The 20,915-nt window shown below is 44.6% G+C and overlaps 2 protein-coding genes across 5 annotated transcripts in view; one reads left to right on the top strand and one right to left on the bottom strand.

The window, feature by feature from the left end:
- The window catches only part of ELAPOR1 (endosome-lysosome associated apoptosis and autophagy regulator 1), a 58,044-nt gene extending 47,795 nt beyond the window's left edge, over positions 1-10,249 (bottom strand). The window contains exon 1 of one of the 3 annotated variants that reach the window (XM_083745173.1): positions 10,166-10,249. Coding sequence is in view for 2 of the 3 variants with exons in the window: in XM_083745171.1 (XP_083601297.1) it covers positions 5,591-5,767 (177 nt within the window). In the remaining variant the exon portion in view is untranslated. Of the gene's footprint in view, positions 1-5,590; positions 5,981-10,165 lie in introns of those variants that run through there. The other 2 variants (XM_083745171.1, XM_083745172.1) reach the window with 2 other exon arrangements.
- Positions 6,994-14,709, top strand: CFAP276 (cilia and flagella associated protein 276). Of its 2 annotated transcripts, none has more exons than XM_083745255.1 (5): positions 6,994-8,368; positions 12,508-12,624; positions 12,836-12,951; positions 13,498-13,631; positions 14,516-14,709. In XM_083745255.1, the coding sequence occupies exons 1-5, from the start codon at positions 8,288-8,290 to the stop codon at positions 14,584-14,586; spliced, it is 519 nt and encodes a 172-aa protein (XP_083601381.1). In that variant the 5' UTR covers positions 6,994-8,287; the 3' UTR covers positions 14,587-14,709. The 2 variants fall into 2 exon arrangements, with proteins under 2 accessions (XP_083601381.1, XP_083601382.1); XM_083745256.1 differs by lacking the exon at positions 6,994-8,368 and adding an exon at positions 10,725-10,848.
- Positions 14,710-20,915: the final 6,206 nt, after the last annotated feature.

Genomic DNA, 20,915 nt, shown 5'->3' with positions numbered 1-20,915 from the left:
TGCTGAGTGGCTATAGAAAGTCCTTCCTCCTTGCCCACCCCAAGAAGAGGAAGATGAGAAGCTGAAGCAGGATGGGACGCAAAGGAGAGAAAGAGGGGCCTGGTCCCAGTGGCAGACTTTGGGCTTTCGAATTTCAGCAGTGCCCTGTGCCACGCTGAAATTCAGCACATGCGCACACACACAGAGACTCTTGCCTTCCATTCTAAGTCATTGTTTCGACACTCTGTGCAGGTGAACCAGTCATGCTCGGCTAAATCCACCTCTGCTGCTACTCAAGTCCTGCTGGGGAAGCTGAACCTGAACTTGGCCAGCAGACCAGGACAAGCTCAGAGTCAGAGCTTCCCAGCTTGTGTGTGTGTGTTGAGGTTCCACCATACAAAAACAGGGAAGGGGGAGAGGAGGAAAAAGAGCCTCAAGCAAACCAGCTCCTCCATCCATTGATCACTGCCTATCAGGGTCTTTGCTCACCCCCGATCCCTGCATGCCATTTCCCATGGCAGAGCAACCCACCATTTCTCAGTGTTGCAAAGAGTTGGAGGAGGGCAAGATGCTGCCTTCAAGACTGTCTGGCTGAGGCTGGGAAAGCACTTGAGGTCCCACCTGCCTGCCAAGTTGAGGTGTAGGGGGCCCCAGGCAGGCTTCCTTTTTGCCGGGGTGGGCGGCAGTACAGACTTTTGCCCCCTTTGGCAAAATTCGTAGATCTGACACTGCTAGCTAGAAGTACCGAGCAGCAGCAGCAACTGATCCTAATCACTTTAGGCAAAAAACAGGTATGAGTCTCCTGGAGCCAATAGTCAGGATCTATATCAGAATAAATTAAATAAAAATACAACTATTCTGTTCTGCAGCTATTACTGTTCCCACTGAGCAAATGCAAAGAGATGAAGGAGTTTCAGCATGCTCCGTGCTCTCAAAGATCACACTGGGAGAACTGGTCATTTCTAGAAAATGATTTTCTGGTTGTTGGGGTCTGAAAGAACAACACTTGCATATATGAAAATGCACTTCATATGTACCCCAGGGGTGGGACATGGAATTATACATGATGACTGGAATGAAATACCAACTCATTTTTTAAATATTATTTCACAACTTACCCAAGTCCCTAACCATGGTCAGGCTTTGTCTGTTCAAAGGCCTTTCCCTTGATGCTGGGCTTTCATATTGAAAGAAGAAAAACACTAAGGACGCAGCCCTAATCCCATTTACATGGGAGTAAGTCCTACTGAATTCAATAGGACTTCTAAATAGATAAGGGTAGGGTTACACTGTAAGCCTTTAGAAGGCCTTTCACTTTTAGGAGAGATAACAAAAAAACCCACATGCGGTATTCTACCAAATTGCTCATTAAGAAGAAAAACTGCTTCCAGGCTCCTGAGCAATGAATGCAAAAGCTTTGGGGATATTTGACAAGCTCTTGGTACTTATGCTTATTCATATTAAAATGGGAATATCTTTAAAATGCTAATTGAATGGATGCTCCAATCCTATGCACGTTTACTCAAAAGTAAGCCCCACTGAGCTCAGTGGGACTTAGTCCAAAGAAAGTGTGTGCAGCATTACAGCTGACATAACTTTATTTTGAATTTCTTGGTCTAGCTATAATTAGCTACATACTATTTTGTACCTCCTCCTCTGTCAAATGGTTGGCTACAACCTGCCCAAAACGCCTAGGGCCAAAGCAGACCAGACAAGATGCAGAAATAGAATCCCAGTTTTATTAAACTTCAGCAAATAGCAGCTGCATGGGAGCCCAATTATAAAGTTGTCTGACCCCACCCCCATCAGTCACTCCCACGGCTCTGGACTCTGGTCCTGGATAAGTTGGGAGCTAACATTTAAAACCTGAAGCCACATTTAATTTCAATCATCACATATCACTCCATGTTCTACCAACCAGGGATGCATAACAGCTTCCTTTTCAGGAGTTGCTCTTTCAAAGCCTGGACAGCAAACCTGATGCCAATCTCCAGTTTGTCCGAAATGCATCTAGTCACTTCTAAGGCAGAACTAATTTTGCTGATATTCTGAAAACATTCATCGACACTCTACCCTTGAATACATTTATTATTCCTTCCTTCTCTATCCCCCAGAACACTGCACATTAAAACCAGAAACACTGCTCCAGTGAAGGCTGCAGGAGATTATACATTTAAATAAAACATGCACAGAATTAATAATAAAAGTTAAAAATAGAGAAATTAGTCAGCTTGAGTTTGGCGCTTTTTGAACCTGGCACTTTCTGTTGCTATGCAGGGCAACAGAAAAGGGTGCTGGATTCAGAGAGCGCCCAATTCAAGCAGAGGCTGGGAAGCAAGAATCAGGAGCACCCATAAGAGAGCACTCCTGAGTCTTCCTTTTCAAGCTGGCATCTCAACTTTACCTGTGCAGCACCTCAAATCATATGATGCCAGGTGATTAACTGGCTGACGTGTTTTTTCCCTAAATGGCCTGGTGGGCATAATTAGGCCCATGAGCCACTGCTGCTGCAAACTCTTCAGCACCACGATTCCATTCTATGAGAAGGGAGGCAAAAAGCACCACCCACACTCCAGCCTCTGAATGCGTGAGTGGCAACTAACTGTCACAAGCTCCCACCTTGCTTGCTCCATCTTTACTCTGGGCACCCAGAGGTGTTCTTGTTTTTGCTCACCCCTGGGTGATTTCCCCCCCTCAGTCACAGGAGCTGCCTGAAACTGGACTGCAGAAAGGGTTGTGTTATATATAAGTTTAGACAAGTTTGTGTTTGTGAGGTTTCTTTTCATGGCTGTGCTATATATGCAATGTACTAGTGCGATAAACTGCCTCAAGGTATGATACTTTAAAATGGTATCCGTGGGCCTCCTGGAAAGATGAGCAAATAAATAAAGTGAAATAAGCCCCACTGCATCTCAGGGAGGAGGGATGTTTTGCTACTTGCCTGGGATGGCAAAAATGTGAGGGTAGTCAAATATCTGGCTGTTGGGTTGCCTTTGGCTGAGTGGGTCATTCAGCTTACTCTTCGTGTAATTGGTTGAGCAAGACTACCGTAACTTAAATCCTTTGATTTCAAAGAGTCTACTCTTGAGTATGACTAGATTCAACCTTCAGTTAAAAGGCAGTTGATTAATCAACTAAACATGATTTAATTGGCTGACAGGCCTAAAGTGGTGTTATTGCCAAGTTCGTCTCTAACTGTTTGGCCGTGAGAATAATCCTCCTGCTGGAGCAAGTTCCACCAACACCTAAGAGATTGACTTCCAGCAGGGATGGGCCACGCGGCATTTTTGAATGCATAATCAGCATTCATTCCCTGAGATTCATGCTTGTGAAGAGATGGGGAAGTGCAAAGAACACCTCAGCTTGCCTTCTATAAATATATCATTCAGCCATTTCACATAACTGAAGTCACGTGGTTCTCACTCTACCAAAATCTGAAGGAGAAAGAATTGGGGAGAACATTCATCCTCCTCACCTCCAATGACCACTTAGGAACAGAGGCCTATGCCTCCCTTGGACCCCGAGGGAACTGTTGGAGGGTAGGTTTGCTGTTCCTGATGTTATTTGGGGGAATCAGCCACCTATGGGGTGCTCAATTTGCTAACAGATGGCTCAATAATGGTAACTTCAAATTGCCTGCTTTAGTTTCTTCTCAAGTTCCTTTTCAAGAGTTCCAAAGTAATCAATTTTGTTTGCATTGTTTAAGTCTTGGGAGCTGCTGGCACAAACAATTATGCACAGCACTGCACCCCCAGTAGAACACCATTATTGCTACATTTTGGCACAGACAAAAGTTACAATTAAAACATCAAAATGGTATTTCTTGCTCATTTTGAAGAAGGGATTAGAATGAAGAAGAGCCCTACCCACGGCTATGATAGCCGAAATGGAATTCCTAAGTCCAGAGACTATATGCCACAGAATACCAGTTGCTGAGGGACAATCAGTTGTGAGGTCTCTTGCCTTCAAGTCTTGCTGGTTGGTTTCCAGAAGGCATTTGTTTGGTCACTCAAGGAAAACAGGATGATGGCATTAGATAAATGTTTGGTTTGATCCATAAGGCCACCTTTGTTCTTAACAGAGAAAGAACTGTCAAGGGTGGAGCTCAGACAGTTACACCAACAGCATATATGCAGTACAAGAAGCCATACAAAAATGGAATGAAAGTGCATTCTGGCTGTTGTACCAGCTTTTTGCAGGTGCAATTTTGGGTGTAACAAGATACCCCCCCAAAAAAAGATAAACCAGGAACAAAATTGCAAGAGAGAAAATGTACTTTTACAGACTACAAGTTAAATTCAGAAAGCTTTGACATTCCCAGATCTTTAAAAAGCACACACAACACACAAATGCAAGTATATGGCAAGTGTGGTGAACTACCTCACCCATTTCAGCCAATGGAATGTAACAATGACCAGAGATTAAAAAGTATTAATACCCATGCACCTGGCAGCTATTTATGTGCAATTTTCCTCTGCTTTGTTTCATTGCCTTTGATTTTTGTTTCCATTATCTATACTGTTCATATCAGTTTTCATTAAGGAAAAACAGGCATGCATGCACAGGAGAAATTAAAGTCACTCTTTGTTGACATACTAGAAAGTTACTGCGATCTGACTCGCAGGCAACCTGCCATGTTACATAGGGGGGGGGGGGAGGAGCAAACAGTCAGTTTCCCAAGGTAGATTCCAGTCAGCGGTCAATGGGGGTGGGTGCAGGAAAGGGAGTACTACAGTGCCAGAAGGTTAGACAGCCATGATCCTCCAATTTAAAGACAGACAAACACTCTTCTTCAGGTTTGTGAGATGTGTCTTTATCGTTACTCCTTAGTTAAAGCAAAATGCAGGTGGTGGTGGTGCTAGAAGTCCCTAAGGGACAGTTTAGAACTAGTTAGAACAGATAATCTGGTTTGATAGCTACTAAAATAATAATCCTGTGGTATCTTAAAGACTAAAACTGATCAAAGCGTAAGCCTACGGCACGCCAAGTGTGTTTATCCCATAAATGTACCTTTTTTTGCTAAAACAGAGGCTACTCTCTGGAATGGGTCACTAAGAGGCACCAACAACAAAAAGAGCACTATGTCCAGCATATAGGAAACATGGAGGGTAACGATCCAACAATGAAAATCGCTACCCACTACAGTACTGCCCTGGCTTCAGCCTGTTCTAGGAAAAATAGAGATTTCCTCCACCTTCCCTGGTGGTGGCTTGAAGTTAGCCTCTCCAGCCCCCATTTAAACATTCCCACAAACGTCCTGCCAGCCCTCCAGGGAGGGCTCACAGCAAACTGTTGTTAGCATGCTGGCTAGCTTGTACTGGCCCCCACAAGACCCCTAGGGAAAGGCAGCCAGTACACTTCTGAGGTGTGCCTGCCTTGCTCCAACCCTTCCTAGGGCTACAGCATTCATTGATGCCGAAGAAACAATGCTCTTCTAGCGTGCCTTTTGCTCCACGAGCATCGCAGACTACTTTGGCGTCGAGTTTTATTCTAGTCAACACAATTTGATTTGATTGAAGCCAAGTGTTTTTTCTAAGGCGTTTCAAATTTAGACACCCGCCCCCTCCTCTGCTCCAGGACATGAAAACCCCCTGCTCTTCCCCGCCGGTACCTCTTTGCAGGCGTGCAGCTCCTCTCCCGGAGTAGCGGCGCCTGCCCAAAGCAGCAACAGCAAAGAAAGCAGCAGAAGCGGCAGGCGCCTCCGCCCGAGCTCGGCACCAGAGAGGCACCGCCAGCACCCAGCTGTATCCGGCCGAAAAGGATGGACACCGCCAGCGGCCCCAGCCATCGTGGCGCAGGAGCAGCACCGAGCAGCTTCCCCGCGCGTCTGGATGAGGCGGCCACCGACTCACAGGTGCAGCGGCGGTGGCAAGAGCAGCAGCAAGCAGCGCTCTCAGGCGGAGATGGGATGCGGGAGCCCCGCCCCCTGCCCGCCTCGCGCCGCCCACACCTCGCTGCCTAGCAACCGCAGCTGCCTCCGCCGCGCCGGCCTCCGACTCCCGCGCACCTGAGGCGGCTTGAAAGATGCGCCCGGGGGACAGAGGCCGTTTGCTGCTGGCGCGCGCGTCTTTCGAAGGGCGCGCGAGCCTCTTGGCGCGCTCGCCGCGGCCGCGTGACAGGCCGCGCGACCATAACAAAACAAAAGCCCGCCTAATTTTGAACAATAGGAAACGGCGTAGCCGGAGGGAAAGAGGTTCAAGGGTTAGGGTGCAAGCCTAACGTCGTTGGCCTGGGAGTCAGCTGCGCTGGATTCAGCAGTTGCTGCTTCTGAGTAGACGCGGGTTAGGCTCGCTCTGGGAACTACTAGGCTACACCACCTGCTCAAACCACTCCAGGGGGCGAACCACTTGAATTTGGGCGGGGGGCGATTACCGGTAAGCCCCACCCCACTTAATCGATCACATGGCATACACACTATTTGAATGACGACGCACATCAACTCTACGGGGGCTTGTTCCCAGTTCCCGATTTACGTATAAGCCAAATAAGATACAGCTTAGGGCCCCACTCTCTTGGCCCCCCCAATATTTAAAGGGGGATAACTGGATGTACATTTCCAAAATATAAGATAAAAAAGATAAAATAAAACCTACATACAGCAAGTGTTTCGTGTTGTGTAGCTTCTATGATGCAAGCAATGGGTCCCCAATCATTTTAAGTTACAGCTTAATAATTATTTCACTATTAATATACTTCTTAAATGTGTTTCAGTTCAACAATTGCTTTGATTAAATACATATTTTATGTGCAAATGGCTTTAGATACCTATTAGGTCCATAAATTACCATATATTCAACACAAAAAACAGCGACAATTTGTTGTTGACAAAGGACAGCTGGACATATAAAAGGCCCCATTACTTTCAGTAGCTTAGGGCCTCATCAAACCTAAATCCGGCCCTGTTCAGCCTCAAATATCTCATTGGCTAGGCCGAAGGAACCTCGGGGCCCAGCCCCTGGGAATCACTCGCAAAACACTTCCGCTCTTTAGGCTTACGCTAAAGGACCTTGAATATTATAGGTTTGTTGTGACAGCTCAGATTTTTCCTCTTCTTCTGTTCTAACGGGCCTCCCACAGAACGTCTATGCCCACTGATGTGGTTGGTGTAAATGGGGTGCTTTCGGTGTGGGAAGCTTAGAACTGGGTACCGATCTATTTGCAGCGCAGATGTTTCATGATCTTTCCCTGGTTGGTGGTTTATTCGAGAGCACCACAGAAAAGCAGCAAACCATGGAAAGCCAGTTTCAAACAGCAGCGAAACTGAACATTAAAAGCCGGGGGGGGGGGGGAATTTGTTTTAAAAATCAGTTTTTGTCTGGAAAATAGCAAGGAAGAAGACTGACCGCTCTGCACTGGAAAAGTATTTCATTTTTATGTATTTTTCATAAATCATTTTTATTGGGTTTTACAAATACGAAGTACAAATAAACACAAATTAGGGGGGGGAGTATCTATATTGGAAGAGTATTTTCCATGCAGCTGCTATTTGCCGCCAGCGAGGAGGTGCTGTCTCTTGGGTCTCACCAAAAGCCCGTCGTTTCTAACTCTCCACGCTATTGCACAGCCGCGTACATCTGTTGCACGAGCGTGCTGCTTGGAATGGCGCGTGTCTTTGCACCAGGCCCTCCCTGATGTCTCTTCCTTTCTTTTCCCGAGAGGTAGGCGGCCGGGATGTTGTTTTAAACTTAGAGGGCAAATGTTCCTTCCCGCTTTTAGCATACCCACGCGGCTGTTATAAACCGGTTTCCCTCGCAAACGTTATTAACAGGAAACCCACTTGCAAGTCTTTAAATAGGAATACTACATATGCAATTAAGAGCGAGATTAACTATTCGGTGCACTTGAACTACCAGCTATATAAAATCCTAAAAAAATCCCCAAACCTATTTTTGTAAATAAAATAATAATCCGCCAACGTCCTTTATTTCTGGGGATCGCGGCGTCAAGTCTGGAGCATCTCTCCTCTCCGCCCCCGCCTCTCCAGATCTCTGTGCCGACTAGTCAGCTAATTACACGTCGCCCTCTCAAGAAGACCAATAGCCTTGCGCCCTCCCATTTGCACCGTCCTCCTTTCCTGCTGCTGTTTATCCCTCCGGGAAAATTCTGACGTTTCCTTCCCTGCGCCGTTTTTTGTGCTACCATTTCCAGCCATTAGAGGGCGCCTTAGAGAATGTGCTGCGGGCTCTAAAAGCCCGGGAAGACGGTCGCTTAGCAACCGCTGCCGGTTCCTAAACAAACCTGACACGCGGCGAGAGGGAACCCGCGATCTGCTTTTGCTGCCGCCACTGGATCGCCCATCCTCTGGAGCATGCCAACCACCAGGGACCCCTTTCCATTCCCACACTATGAAAATGAAGAGACCTGCACGGGCAACAACAGATGTACCCAGGTAAGAGGGCCACCTATTAAGAATGCCCTCAACCATTTAAAAACATTTTAAAATGCACCCCTTTACATTTATATTAACAAAGTGCCTAAAGTCATCCTCATCTGAGGGCTCATGCCACTGAAACTCTTTGGCATTATTGCAACTCTTGCTTCTACCTGACCTTATTGCTCTGCCGTCAGGCGGGAAATGTTAGTTGATTATATATTTTTTTATCCTGCTTTTCAGACAAATATTGCCACCTAAAGAAGCTCGGGTCTATTGTTTGTTTCATTTTTTCGTAGCTTTTAGAGGGAAAGGTCTCAAAACAGTTTGACAATAAAATAAAGCATATATAAACTTTTTAAAAGCAGGGGGGGAAACACTAGCAGAGAAGTCTGAACCTGGCAACTAACAGATTTTATTGCTTTGGTTTTTTGTAAATTGCTTTGAGGTTTTTTATGATCAAGCAGTGTACTAATTTTATGTAACAAACAAATAAATAAAAACTGACGAAGATGGTGGCAGGCATCTCTCCCTAGCAACAGCATTCCATAGACAAGAACACAATGGAAAAGGCCTTTTGTTGTGTTTGAATTTTTTTTAAAGGGACACAAGACCCAGGCTTACAAACAAACAAACAAAAAAAGGGGGGAGAGATACACAATAGTTTCAAACCAGGCATTTATACACACATTTGGGCCAGGCCATTCTTCGCTTGTGGTGTTTTTCACAGAAATCAAAGGAAGGATGCAGAAAGAGCCCATTTATGCTGAAGTTCAACCAAACTATTAACCTGGATTAAAGGGGTTTTGAATGGGAGGAATGCTTAACTTTCACTGGGCAGAGGAAACGTCTTATAAAAAATAAAGATTGATAAAAAGGAAACAGAGGGAAAGCCAAAGCAAGGGGGTTAGATATCTTCAGAACACTTGGGAATGGGGGAGGAAGGGTTATCCAAAACTACAGTAATAGAAGCTGAGCTAGTACTTATACTGCAGATCAGGAAAGACATCACAAAATCCAAAATAAGGCCTGAGTGATTAGCAAATGAGAACAAAAAAAAGAAGACAAATTTTTGCAAAACAAATGCAGACAATGCAAAAGTAAGGCATTGAGGAGCAAATCACCAAAACCATTAGGAATAACAATAAAATGCTTTCAATACACCAGAATCTGGAAAGCAACTAGAGAAGACCCCTGGTTTACAGATTTAAGTGGCCCTTGGACCTCTCCTCAAGCCACTCCCCTCTCACGGGTCACCCCCTTACTTGGCTCCCTGAGCATTTCCCCGATTGCAGTTTGTTCTGGAACTCTGATAATGCCTCTTGCTTGCTTGTGTGCGCAAACCATCCTATTGTAGAAAGGTAAAATGTGCATATGTTGCTTTGCCTACTTTTGTCTCTGCCTCCAGCCACCACTGGAATATGGCCCTCAGAAGGTTGCAGAGAAGGGAATGTGTCCCTTGGACTAAGAAAGAAGCTTCCCCACTTCTGCTATGGAGTATTTGTCCTGGTTTACTGGCCGCACTAAGCCAATCTTTGTCTTTGCGCAAAAATGCAGGCTCCCAGAGAGGAGCCTGCAGCCACTTTCATCCTCCACACTCTATTTATTTGCTGCAAAAGAAAAAAAGGGGGCTGGGAGAAGTGGCCCAATGACACAGGCAGCACTTTCCTTCTTCTCCACTGTCACTCACCAGGAAATCTATTTTCATGTGGTCATAAATCTACCTCTCTGCACCCTCAGATTAGGATGCACATTACTGGTAGTCCTGGAAACATCTAAGAGAACCCCTCTGACCCACCTATCCCACAAATCTACCTTAACCTCAGTTGCGTTTGACCAGCTGGCTCCAGGTGTGAATCAGCAGTGACTTGTATGTTCCTGGCCAGATTGACTGGAGGGCACATCAACATAGGTAAAGGTAAAGGGACCCCTGACCATTAGGTCTCGTCGTGACCGACTCTGGGGTTGCGGTGCTCATCTCACTTTATTGGCCGAGGGAGCCGGCATACAGCTTCCGGGTCATGTGGCCAGCATGACTAAGCCGCTTCTGGTGAACCAGAGCAGCACACGGAAACGCCGTTTCCCTTTCCGCCGGAGCGGTTCCTATTTATCTACTTGCACTTTGACGTGCTTTTGAACTGCTAGATTGACCAAGCAACGGGAGCTCACCCCGTCACAGGGATTTGAACCGCTGACCTTCTGATCGGCAAGTCCTAGGCTCTGGTTTAACCCACAGCGCCACCTGCGTTGTCTACATCAGCATAAGGCAGCAGCTATTTAAACTTTTGAGTGCCAGGTGGCACTTTGGAAGACAGAAGGCAATACTGGAAGATGTTGTCACAATGCACTACCCTCAGATAAGAATGCACATTATCAATACATTCCTTTTCCAGGCAAGATAAAGGACTCCATCCATTCCCTTTCAACAACTTGGGTGAGGGAGCACAGAGAAGCTCCCTACCCCACACATTATATTCTTTCCAATAATGGAAGAAAATGTAAGTACATTGCAAGGAGGATTGTGGGAACAGAGAGAATACCAAATTCTAAAATCTCAAAGTGCCACAATATATTTTGGGACTGCTGAAGCCACTAATTTTACACAAACGCACTTTATAAAAAAGTACTTTTAAGAGTAACTTGGAGACTCTAAACAACAAGACTACTAGTCTCTACAAATAAATGTAGCCTCAGCAATATATAAGTGCTCCTCGCTTAAAACACTTCTCGCCTTTCTCTTTAAACCAAAGACTGCTTCCTGGTGGCCTGCACACAGCAGCAAATCCACAGCACGTGGTCCATCTGCTGCAACCTGTTGCCATGCCAAGGCTGTCTTCCAGGCTTTGCTCACTCCTTTTGGGGCTCAGTGGCTCAGTGGTAGAGATTCTACTGTGATTGATTGACAGAATTTCTACACTACTTAATATATTTAAAATATTTCTACCACTTAGCATATTAAAATATATCTAAGTGGTGTACAAAGCATGGCTGGCTAGCATCCATTGCCACAGCTGTGTCCCCTTCAGCTGCATTCTCCACCCCCAGTTCCAGGTACAGTAGGTTTGTTGAGTTTCCCAAGGTGTCTAGAGAATGGGAAAAACCTCCCCCCCTGTGGTTCCTTCACCCTCTTGCTCTGTCCTACTCCTCCAGCCACTCTGCATGCAGAGGGTCCCAGGCTTAATTTCCAGACAGAGACACAGACCTCTGCCTAAAACACTGAAGACCCGCTGCCAGTCCATGTAGGCAATGCTAAGCTAAATGGACGGAGGGTCTAATTTAATATAATGTAGCTTCCTGTGTTCCCGTCTCAGAGTATAGAAGAGAAATGATGTAAGGTGAAAGAACTCATGATGCTGCCTCTTCTGCCAATGTGCTGTCCTCTACTCTGAAAATATGAGAACCAGCAAGTTGGGAGTGTGTGTCTGTTTGTTGAAAGGAGGAAGGTCATTTTAGCTACAGGTCAGAAGACAACACATTTTAAACCTCATGTAAATCATCCCATGGACCCTAATCTAGCACAGGGAGCAGTGTCAGGCATATCAATTTTGGTTTTATAGATTTGATTTTATGTACTTAGCTTACTCACAGCCATGTTCACTCTTGCACGAAGCTTTATGAATGAGCATGGGTTACTGTTCACCCAGAAAAAATACTGATAACGAGCGCTAAAATGCACCAACTGTTTCCCAAAATTTGCTGATGGCTGAAGATTAGCAAATGTGGCATCAGTTCTCCAGAACACAGACACAGCATCCATACCAAGAACTTGTGGGAAACAGAAATGTCTAAAACAGCGTAGGGCCTGGGTCCTAAAGGCAGTAGGAGAAAGGGGTAAAAGCAGCACCCAATATACAACCTCTTCTACAGCAGCTTCTGTATGCACTTAACAAGAGCTCCAGATGCACATCCCGACTACTTTTGTTGCTCACTGGGTAACTATGAGAAAGGGGCATAAGCGGAAGTGTGACTTTAGAATTTGAACAATTATACTACTGTACTCAATGAAGCACAATGCCTCATTTTGGTTTCAGATTGGTCATTCTGAAATAGCACTACACAGGGTTGGCCTACCTAACTTGGCTGGCAGGGTCCATCTCCTCAGACTGAACAACTTTGCAATCACTCCTTTAAGTCTCTTATACTTCTTATTGATCCAGAAAACTCCGTACTGTATTCCTACCCATCTTGCACAGCAACGAGACCCCTGGAATCGACTACATGGAACACCTACTCTAGCAAGCATCAGAAGAGAAATCTGGTATACAGAACCTGAGGTAAAAATATTCATCTGATGTTACCATCCTTTGCTTGTGTTGCAAGGTTCTTTTGCTTTGCCCTCAATCGAAATAGGTTGGCACTGTCAGATTTGCTTTTAAATGGGCTACACTTTGACCCCTCAACACCTGTAGTTGCACTGTGTACTTAAAGCAGACTTATAAAAACATCAATACTGATTTCCCCATCCCTGCTTAAACCCATGGCTAGGTTTCCAAAGACAGTCTGGATTTTAACCTTAGTGCCCTGTACAATCACCATGAAGACCTGCTTAAAGACAAGAGCAAGGTAGTTCTCCATAAGGAGACCCTATTTGATGACCATGGGTAAGTGGAATTCATTGTTCTTGTAGAATTCAGCAAACAGCATGACTCCACAGAATTTGCATGAGCCAAAGGTGCAACATGTGTAGCTATGAGGCAGGTTGTTTCTGTACTTTACTGAAAACGTTTCCTCATCTATGTGCAGATGAGACACACCATTCTCCTGCCACCGTATACAACACAAAAACAGTGCAAGAAGTGCTTCTGCTTTGGCTTGTACTGCATGGGTATCCCATTTCTTTTCCATCTGCACTTGCAATAATAGGCACATGCAGACAATGCTGAAGCAAGCAGCTTTGCACTGCACACTGGAAACCCAAGCCAGTGAATATTACCTTGGCAAAATATGGGTCTCTACTTACTTAGCACACTATATTGTTTTAGGGTGCTTCTCAGTGAGAGCACACCTACAGATCTTAAATCACTTTAATGCTTACAGATACAAAACAAAATCCATACTCCAATGCACGGAATATGGAAGTGATGGCCTCTGCTCGGAATATATTACTTTTTTACATGTTAACACATGTTCTCACTCTTGTTTTTCAGACAATTGAAGGGTTTAGAGCCTGTGAAGGAACGCACAGCATCTCTGATTCAGCATCCTACTTCCAAGGGTATATCTGTGAGACACTGGGTCAACCCAGTAAGAGAGTCAATCCACAACATTGAAGGAGCTATTGGTAAGCACAAGTTGTAGACATTCATTTTACCTCTCCTAAAGAATTACCCTGAATCCCCGTGACGGGGTGAGCTCCCGCTGCTCGGTCCCTGCTCCTGCCAACCCAGCAGTTCGAAAGCACGTCAAAGTGCAAGTAGATAAATAAGTACCACTCCAGGCGGTAAGGTAAATGGTGTTTCTGTGCGCTGCTCTGGTTCGCCAGAAGCGGCTTAGTCATGCTGGCCACATGACCCGGAAGCTGTACGCCGGCTCCCTTGGCCAATAAAGCGAGATGAGTGCCGCAACCCGAGTCGGTCACGACTGGACCTAATGGTCAGGGGTCCCTTTACCTTTAAAGGAAGTAAGAACATAAATCCATAGTGACCAGCTCGTGTTCAGCAAATCTAACTCCTACCTAGACACCCTACTTTTTAATGATTTTGAATATCAAGCTTCTTTTATTTACATTATATAATCATATTCTTCAACCTATCCCTGTGTTAAAAACTAATGCATTCAGAGTAGATATACTTTTAAAATCAGGGTGATGAAAGCTCCTCTACGTTTATATTCTGCTTGAGAAACCACTGAAATGAATGGTGTGGATCACACTTTAAACTAGACTGGAGAAAAGTCTTCAAAAACATTGTTGGCTACTAATTGATAAGAAATTTAGAGCTAAGCAGAACACGTGCAGGTTTTGTGCATTCATTGAGATCTCCATTTTTTTCGGTTATGCTGCTTAACATCATCTGGAAACTTTTGAATTGTTGGTTTTCAATTTGCCACAATAAATTAAGATCTTCCTCTTAAATTGATGTGTGGTACTATTTAGAGCTCTGATTGGAAAATTTCTGTGTGTGTGGAATACTCAGAAAAAGTTGACTGTGACTTTTGTCTTTTCAGAGTCTCATCACACTGCAGCCACTAACAGTGGATACTCGCGCAAAGAGAATGGTGGGATCTTCTACCACTAAGAGTTCTGCATGGCTATGATGCTGCTTCTGTCCTTTCAGCCTGTGTTTACATGTACCTGAGTTAAGTCTTCAATGTTTGCTTTCCTTTTAGGATCCTTGATTAGACCACCCAGCTTCACTGAATTCTAGTAGCAGCACAGCTATACTGTTCCCCAGTACTGTACTTGAGAGGAATAAACTGCTTCTTGCCTATGAGCAAAGTCCAAGTTATCAGCCCTAGTAAATCCAGAGATTTTGGTAAGGAATTGAATCAGTTAATCTGAAGTGAAGTCCTAAAAGGATAGCATTTAGAAACTATCACTTTGGGCAGGCAGTGCAGTGTACTCTCACAATGAAAGATGCCAAGGTTAAACTGCTGTAAAAGCCGTTTCTCTACTAATTCAGGTGCTAGCTAGTTTTACTATTTTTAAAAAGGGCACTGCACATATGGACAGGAATGCCCATCTTTATTACTAGTGAGTCTTTATTATTACTGAGTCTTGGCTATGCAGACAAGTCCAAGGGCTAAACCCTTAAAGAATTAAAGCCAATAGCACAGTGGTACCTCCGGTTACAAACTTAATTCATCCCAGAGGTCCGTTCTTAACCCGAAACTGTTCTTAACCTGAGGCGCGCTTTCACTAATGGGGCCTCCCACTGCCGCCACATGACTTCAGCTCATCTTGGGGCAAAGTTCACAACCAGGAGCATGTACTTCCAGGTTAGCGGAGCTAATTACCAGAAGTGTTCATATGTAACCAGAGGTTCCAATGTATGTTTAACATTCAAGAAAAAATACACTCAAATGAGAACAGGCCAATTATTTCTCAATTTAGCCTAGCAAGTAATCTCTCTAAGTATGTCTTCCTCCTCTGACTCCAAAAGCACATGAAAATGCTGACAGGTAGAAGGAATTGTAGATTCCCTTTGTCATTTTGAGAACTTAAATTCTGAGTCTTAGGGGAGGCCTGCTTTCTGTAATTTTAACCACCAGAGGCCATTTTAATCGTTACTGTATTATCAGCCTCCACATGGTGGCAATAATTTGAGGAGCCCTATAAGACATGGGCACAGCTTGGGAAATATTGCACGGCTCCACAGAGCCTGCAAGTGTCCTTTTATAGCACAAGGAAGAGGCTTATGGCACCTTAAGGACTTAACACCATCTCACCATCAGTCCATTAGATGGAATGAAGTCGGGGCGGGGGAGGGGAGCATGCCAGAATTAATTGTTCCAAGTTGTTTTCGCACCGCGAATTTCATTAGCATTTATTGGGAAGGCCTTTTCAGGAAAGCCAGCAGCCTTGTGCGAGGGACGGGGAGGGAGAGGGGGAGGCGTTGTCGCAGCAAAGGAAGACGCCTGAGGCAGGAACAAAGGAGCGGCTGAGGCGGAGCCGCTGCGGTCGAGCCGGATCAGAATCGCTCCAATACACATTGGCCAGGAGGAGGAGGAGGGGGAAGGGAACCCCCCCCCCGCAGCCTCCAGCCTCGTCTATCTGATCAGTTCATCACCTCCGGCTAAAAACGGCCGCCCGCTCGCTTCACCTGCTTCACTGCACAGCGCCCGAGGGCTTCGCAGGAAGAATGGTTCTTCTCATCTCAGGCCTGGGGAGGCGGCAGTATCCCGGCCCGATCAAATAAGATCAACGTGTAAATGAAGGAAAGAAGTGCCGTAGCGCAGGGGCTCCACACGCGCGCCACTCAACCCACGCACACGCCTCACGCACCGCACGTACCGCCTAGCATCCCCACACATACCTTCCGCGCCCCACCACAGCCACACACCACTCGCTCTGCCCCTGGCTACTCTCTGAAGAACCGGCTCGCGCCCCGCCTCCGGCTTTTATACCCCTGCCCCGTTGCATGATGGGAACCGCGCAGATCGCGTTCTCGCGGTCCCTGCTGAGTGCCCCGCCTCTTTCGAGTCACCCTCAACTATCAAGAGAGGGGCGGGGTTTGAGGATTCGCAGACCCTGTTCGCTTGTAGGTCTCCCTGTGGAAGTATCCCCAACCCCGGAGATTCCGGGGTGCAAGTGGGGAAGTTTCCTGAAGGAAATCGGGGTGACATTCAGAATTGTGGCGTAATCTGTGGCTGTGCAGCGGCTTGTGTTCCCTCCCAGCCCCCAAAACAGCAGTAAAACTTGGAAGCGCTCGTGCTGCTTAAAGAATGATTCCCCCCCTCTTCGCCAGCTGCTGTCACCACCGAGGGCAAAACAACGGACCTTTATGGGAATAAAGTTATGGTAGACAAGCTAGCCAGCCGCAGATTCGCTGCCCTGCATTTTTACTGAAGACTCGGGGGGCAAACTTTAGAAACCTTTTTCTTCGTCCGTTGCCATGGTACCGAGAGGAAAGCCATGGTCTGGGTTATCCTTGCATCCCAAACCAGCTTGTGATTCGTCTCCCATACAACGCACTGTTAGCCAAGAACAAATCTTGGCTATGTGCCATGGTTTGTCTGGAGCAAGAAAGCCCTATTTTATTTCCTAGCACACACACACACACTTGTTCACTTAGCCATTGTTTGCCTTAGCAGCAAGAACTGGGCTTGCTTTCACTATTACAAGAGATACAAACATAATCAGAACAAAAGTCCCTTTATGTTATATAAAATTGGTTTCCTAGTAAATTCTAATAATAAATGTACTTGGGCTTGTGGCTGAAGTCTCTGTAATAACAGTAAAATATATTAGAAGCTACAGCTGTTTTCATATCCATTCCTGCAGAATATCACTTTCCAATTATCCACAATGGGAAATGGAAAAAGACCCACTGCATAAAGAGTTGAGGGGCTGTAAGTGAACACTTAAATGGCATGCAGTGCAATATTTCATTTGCTATAACTAGAGTTACAATTCTAACTATACTCACTCTACTAAATTTAGCAGCCCTGGTTTAGTATTATGAGATATTCCAAAACTCCGAAAAAATATTCCATATCCTCCTCTTGAAATCTGCCTCTGGGAATGCTAAAACCTTCCAGAACAAATTTTGAGGGCACACAAAGGGCTGTCAGAAGGGCAAAGAAAGGTAGAGTCCATTCTGATCGTGCATGGACATCTTTAGATACAACTCATAGAATTTTGCAATGCAGTGCTAACTTTTCAATGGAAGGGCAGATGGAATAACACCAAAATAAAGAAAATAAACAGATGGCCTCCAATGGTGAACTGAGGAGGTTTATTTGCCCAATATATTTCTAGCTTGACGACTTTCTCAGAGGCAGCTTTTACATTTTGTAAAAGCAAACAAACCAGAAGATCAAAAATATGTGCTACCACCATCACAGATGCACATTTGAGGTCTCTTCTCAATATTCCTGCATTATTTCAGTAAAAAAAAGTTTAAAAATTATTTTAAGGTAGTACACATTAATTGCCTAACACCTTTTACATATTCACCTTCTCTTGCTAACAATTAGTTCCAGCTTATGTCCTGCCCTTTCAATGTGGTTGTGTGTGAAGTTGACATTCCACTCTATACAAGAAATCAGGAGTATAAAGTCAAGCAATAAAAGCTTTTCAAGAGTAATAGAATGGCTCACACAATGATCTTGGTCCACTCTCCCAGCCTGAACTACATTGCAGGGTTCTTGTGAAGAACATGCTTGCCATACTGAGCTCATAGAGGAAGGCTAGAATAAAGATTTGATAAAAGAGATACATAGTGGTTCATACTGATTTTACAAATAATCACACTATACAACATGAATGATATGATAGCTTAAGCCATAATACAACTGTTAGTCTTTAAGGTGTTAAAGACTATTTAACTAGATAGAATTCAATATGTTGAGCTATAAAAACCAATAGATTTTTTTTTTAAAAGTACAGACATATTTAGGAATGCTCTCACTGCTGTATCAATTCATGCTCCCTTGAAGTGAACATGTCTTGAATTTCTTGAAGATTTTTTTCATGAGTAAAGATTCCAATAAGCTTTCCTGATATATTGGTTGAAAACTGTACTGAAAATACAGATGCAGCTGAACAGGCTAGAGCACTGTGAAGAAAACAGAAAAACACCATCTATTCCCATTTTTATATAATGTTTGTTACAGGAAAAATCCGAGGGCTCCCTTGGACAAAACAAAGACACCAACCAGGATAACTTGGAGCAAAACAGCAGCCTGTAGGCTTGGCCTTTATTGAACTGTTGGAACAGGGTATTCCCCTCACTTGCAGGAGAGAGGAAAGACCCAGAATAGTGTGCAAGGTCTTATAAAAACTTTTGAAATTCCCCTCCTCTAGATCAAGCCCACCCCCAGAAACATCATGCATACATTACAGAAAGGAGGGGTTGAGGGAGGAGTTGTGGTGGTAACATCATACATACATTACAGAAAGGAGGGGTTGAGGGAGGAGTTGGTGGTAACCTGAGTGTTTTGTCACCTGGCTGGTTCCTCCCTTCCCCCCTCCCCATGAGTCACTTCCAGGAGACAAAGGGGAGTTTGCAGTTTCCTGCCCCCAGAGGGAAGATCTGATCATTGTCCTTTGTTTCAGTCCATGCTGAATCCACTCCCATATGCAAGTTCTTTGTGATCTTGATTGTCTTCTGTCTGGGATCATCAGGGTTGGCATGGGCAGGGCTCCTGTGGATGTGCTGAGACGGTGAAGGGATTATGGCTGACCAGGACTAAGCCACCCCCCTTTGTTAGTTCTTGTCATATGGAGTAAAATAAAAATGGAACAGTGCAAATCCGATGTATGGTTGATTTTCTATGAATTTATAACAGAAATGTGGCGTATGTAGTGTGTGAGTGTGTGAAGTTTATACAAACAGAATGATTGGGGTGGGGGGGGTTCCTGCTACATGTTCTATTTACTTTTTCAGCAGTTCACTAAACACATGCCTACAGTATAATTGTGCACATAAACTTTTCACACAGTGGCAAAGGCTGCCAATTTCCCCTTACCAAGAGATTTGGGGAAGCTTTAACCCTCCAGATGTTGCTGAACTACAACTCTAATTATCCCTAGCCATTGCCCATGTTTGCTGGGTTTGATGAGGGTTGCAGTTCAGCCAGGTGTGCCAACACCTAGGGGTGGAGGAGTCTTCACCCCCCTCAATATTTGCTGGCAGGGCCCCCTCGATGTTGAGAATTTGGAGGAAGCTGATTGCAACACTGTTCAGTTGCTAGCTCCTCCTGAACGCAAGAGAGGAAGTCATGCAGCTCTGGGCTCCCCACTCAGCCTCCTCCCAACAATGTGACATCACACACATACATGGTGCATCTGATATCACACACACGACACATCAGGCACAAGACGGCACCTCCAAGTTCAGCAACATCTGGAGGGCCAAATGATTCCAACACATGCCTTGCAGATTCTGCACCTCTTTAAACAGGCTTACTGGATAGGTGGCTCTTCAATTTATATTTCCCTTTCTTGCATTTTTATGCAAGGAAAATCAGAATCAAAGCAGTATGCTAGGAAAACTATTTTTCCTGTAACTGTAGCTGCTTGGAAACACACACAATACTGACAACTCAACAGCATTTTCTGTTAGCAGATCAAAATGATTTTGTACTGTACATAGCATGGCTTTGTTCATAAAGTATCACACTTTGTTACTAGGGAGAAATTTTGCAAGAGTACCAAAACGTTACATTTTCTTAAGTGCACTAAACAGATCTATTTCAGTTATGCTTTCATCCTTATAAAAACACTTGCAAAACCACAACCCATGGTATCATGACTCCTTTCGCATGGTTTCTCTCAAGGTGGACACACAAAATATATTGGGAAACGTAAATTCTAATGTAATATTAAACTACTTTTTTAAAAATGTCATAAATTTTTATATAGCACCATTAGTATAAAAATACTGTTTTCTAAAAGCCTGACAAGCTGAATGCTGTGTTCAATTCCTACAGTTCATGTCCTCTCAGAAGGAAAGAATAGAAGTAAAGGAAGACAGGATATTTCAGATTTGTCCCTGGCACATTTATGGAACACTCCCACCAACAGCAGTCCTTGGTTCTTAGTTAGAGTTTTGGTTGGTGTTGTGATTTACACATCCCCAGAACATGTACGTATTAACTAAACTTGTTATTATGGGTTCTCAATCTCTTGTAAAGTTACTTACATTCCTTGGAAAAAACAGAACTAGAAAGCAAATGATCATCTTTACAAGGACTTAAGGCCCAAATCTTTCCTCCAGTCACTAGATAAATATAGGTATTTGGCTTACATAGCAGAAATTAGAATATTGATTAGCAGGCAAAGAAAAAACTTGCCTTATTTGCAGCACTGCATCCTAAACTGCAGCAGAAATGTTTGGATAACAGTACTGTTTTATCAATTGGTAGATACAATTGATACACGGGTGGCACTGTGGTCTAAACC

The sequence above is a fragment of the Podarcis gaigeae genome (assembly GCF_964106915.1).
Source record: "Podarcis gaigeae genome assembly, chromosome: 6".
NCBI classification, from domain to species: domain Eukaryota; kingdom Metazoa; phylum Chordata; class Lepidosauria; order Squamata; family Lacertidae; genus Podarcis; species Podarcis gaigeae.
This window is presented reverse-complemented; position numbering and strand designations above follow the sequence as displayed.

What these genes read in the sequence shown, in the direction of transcription:
- CFAP276 (XM_083745255.1), top strand. Translation starts at nt 8,288, where the DNA reads ATGCCAACCACCAGGGACCCCTTTCCATTCCCACACTATGAAAATGAA. An exon ending in GCAACAACAGATGTACCCAG is followed by an intron (nt 8,369 to 12,507) that starts GTAAGAGGGCCA and finishes TTATTGATCCAG; the next exon opens with AAAACTCCGTACTGTATTCC. An exon ending in CAACATTGAAGGAGCTATTG is followed by an intron (nt 13,632 to 14,515) that starts GTAAGCACAAGT and finishes TTGTCTTTTCAG; the next exon opens with AGTCTCATCACACTGCAGCC.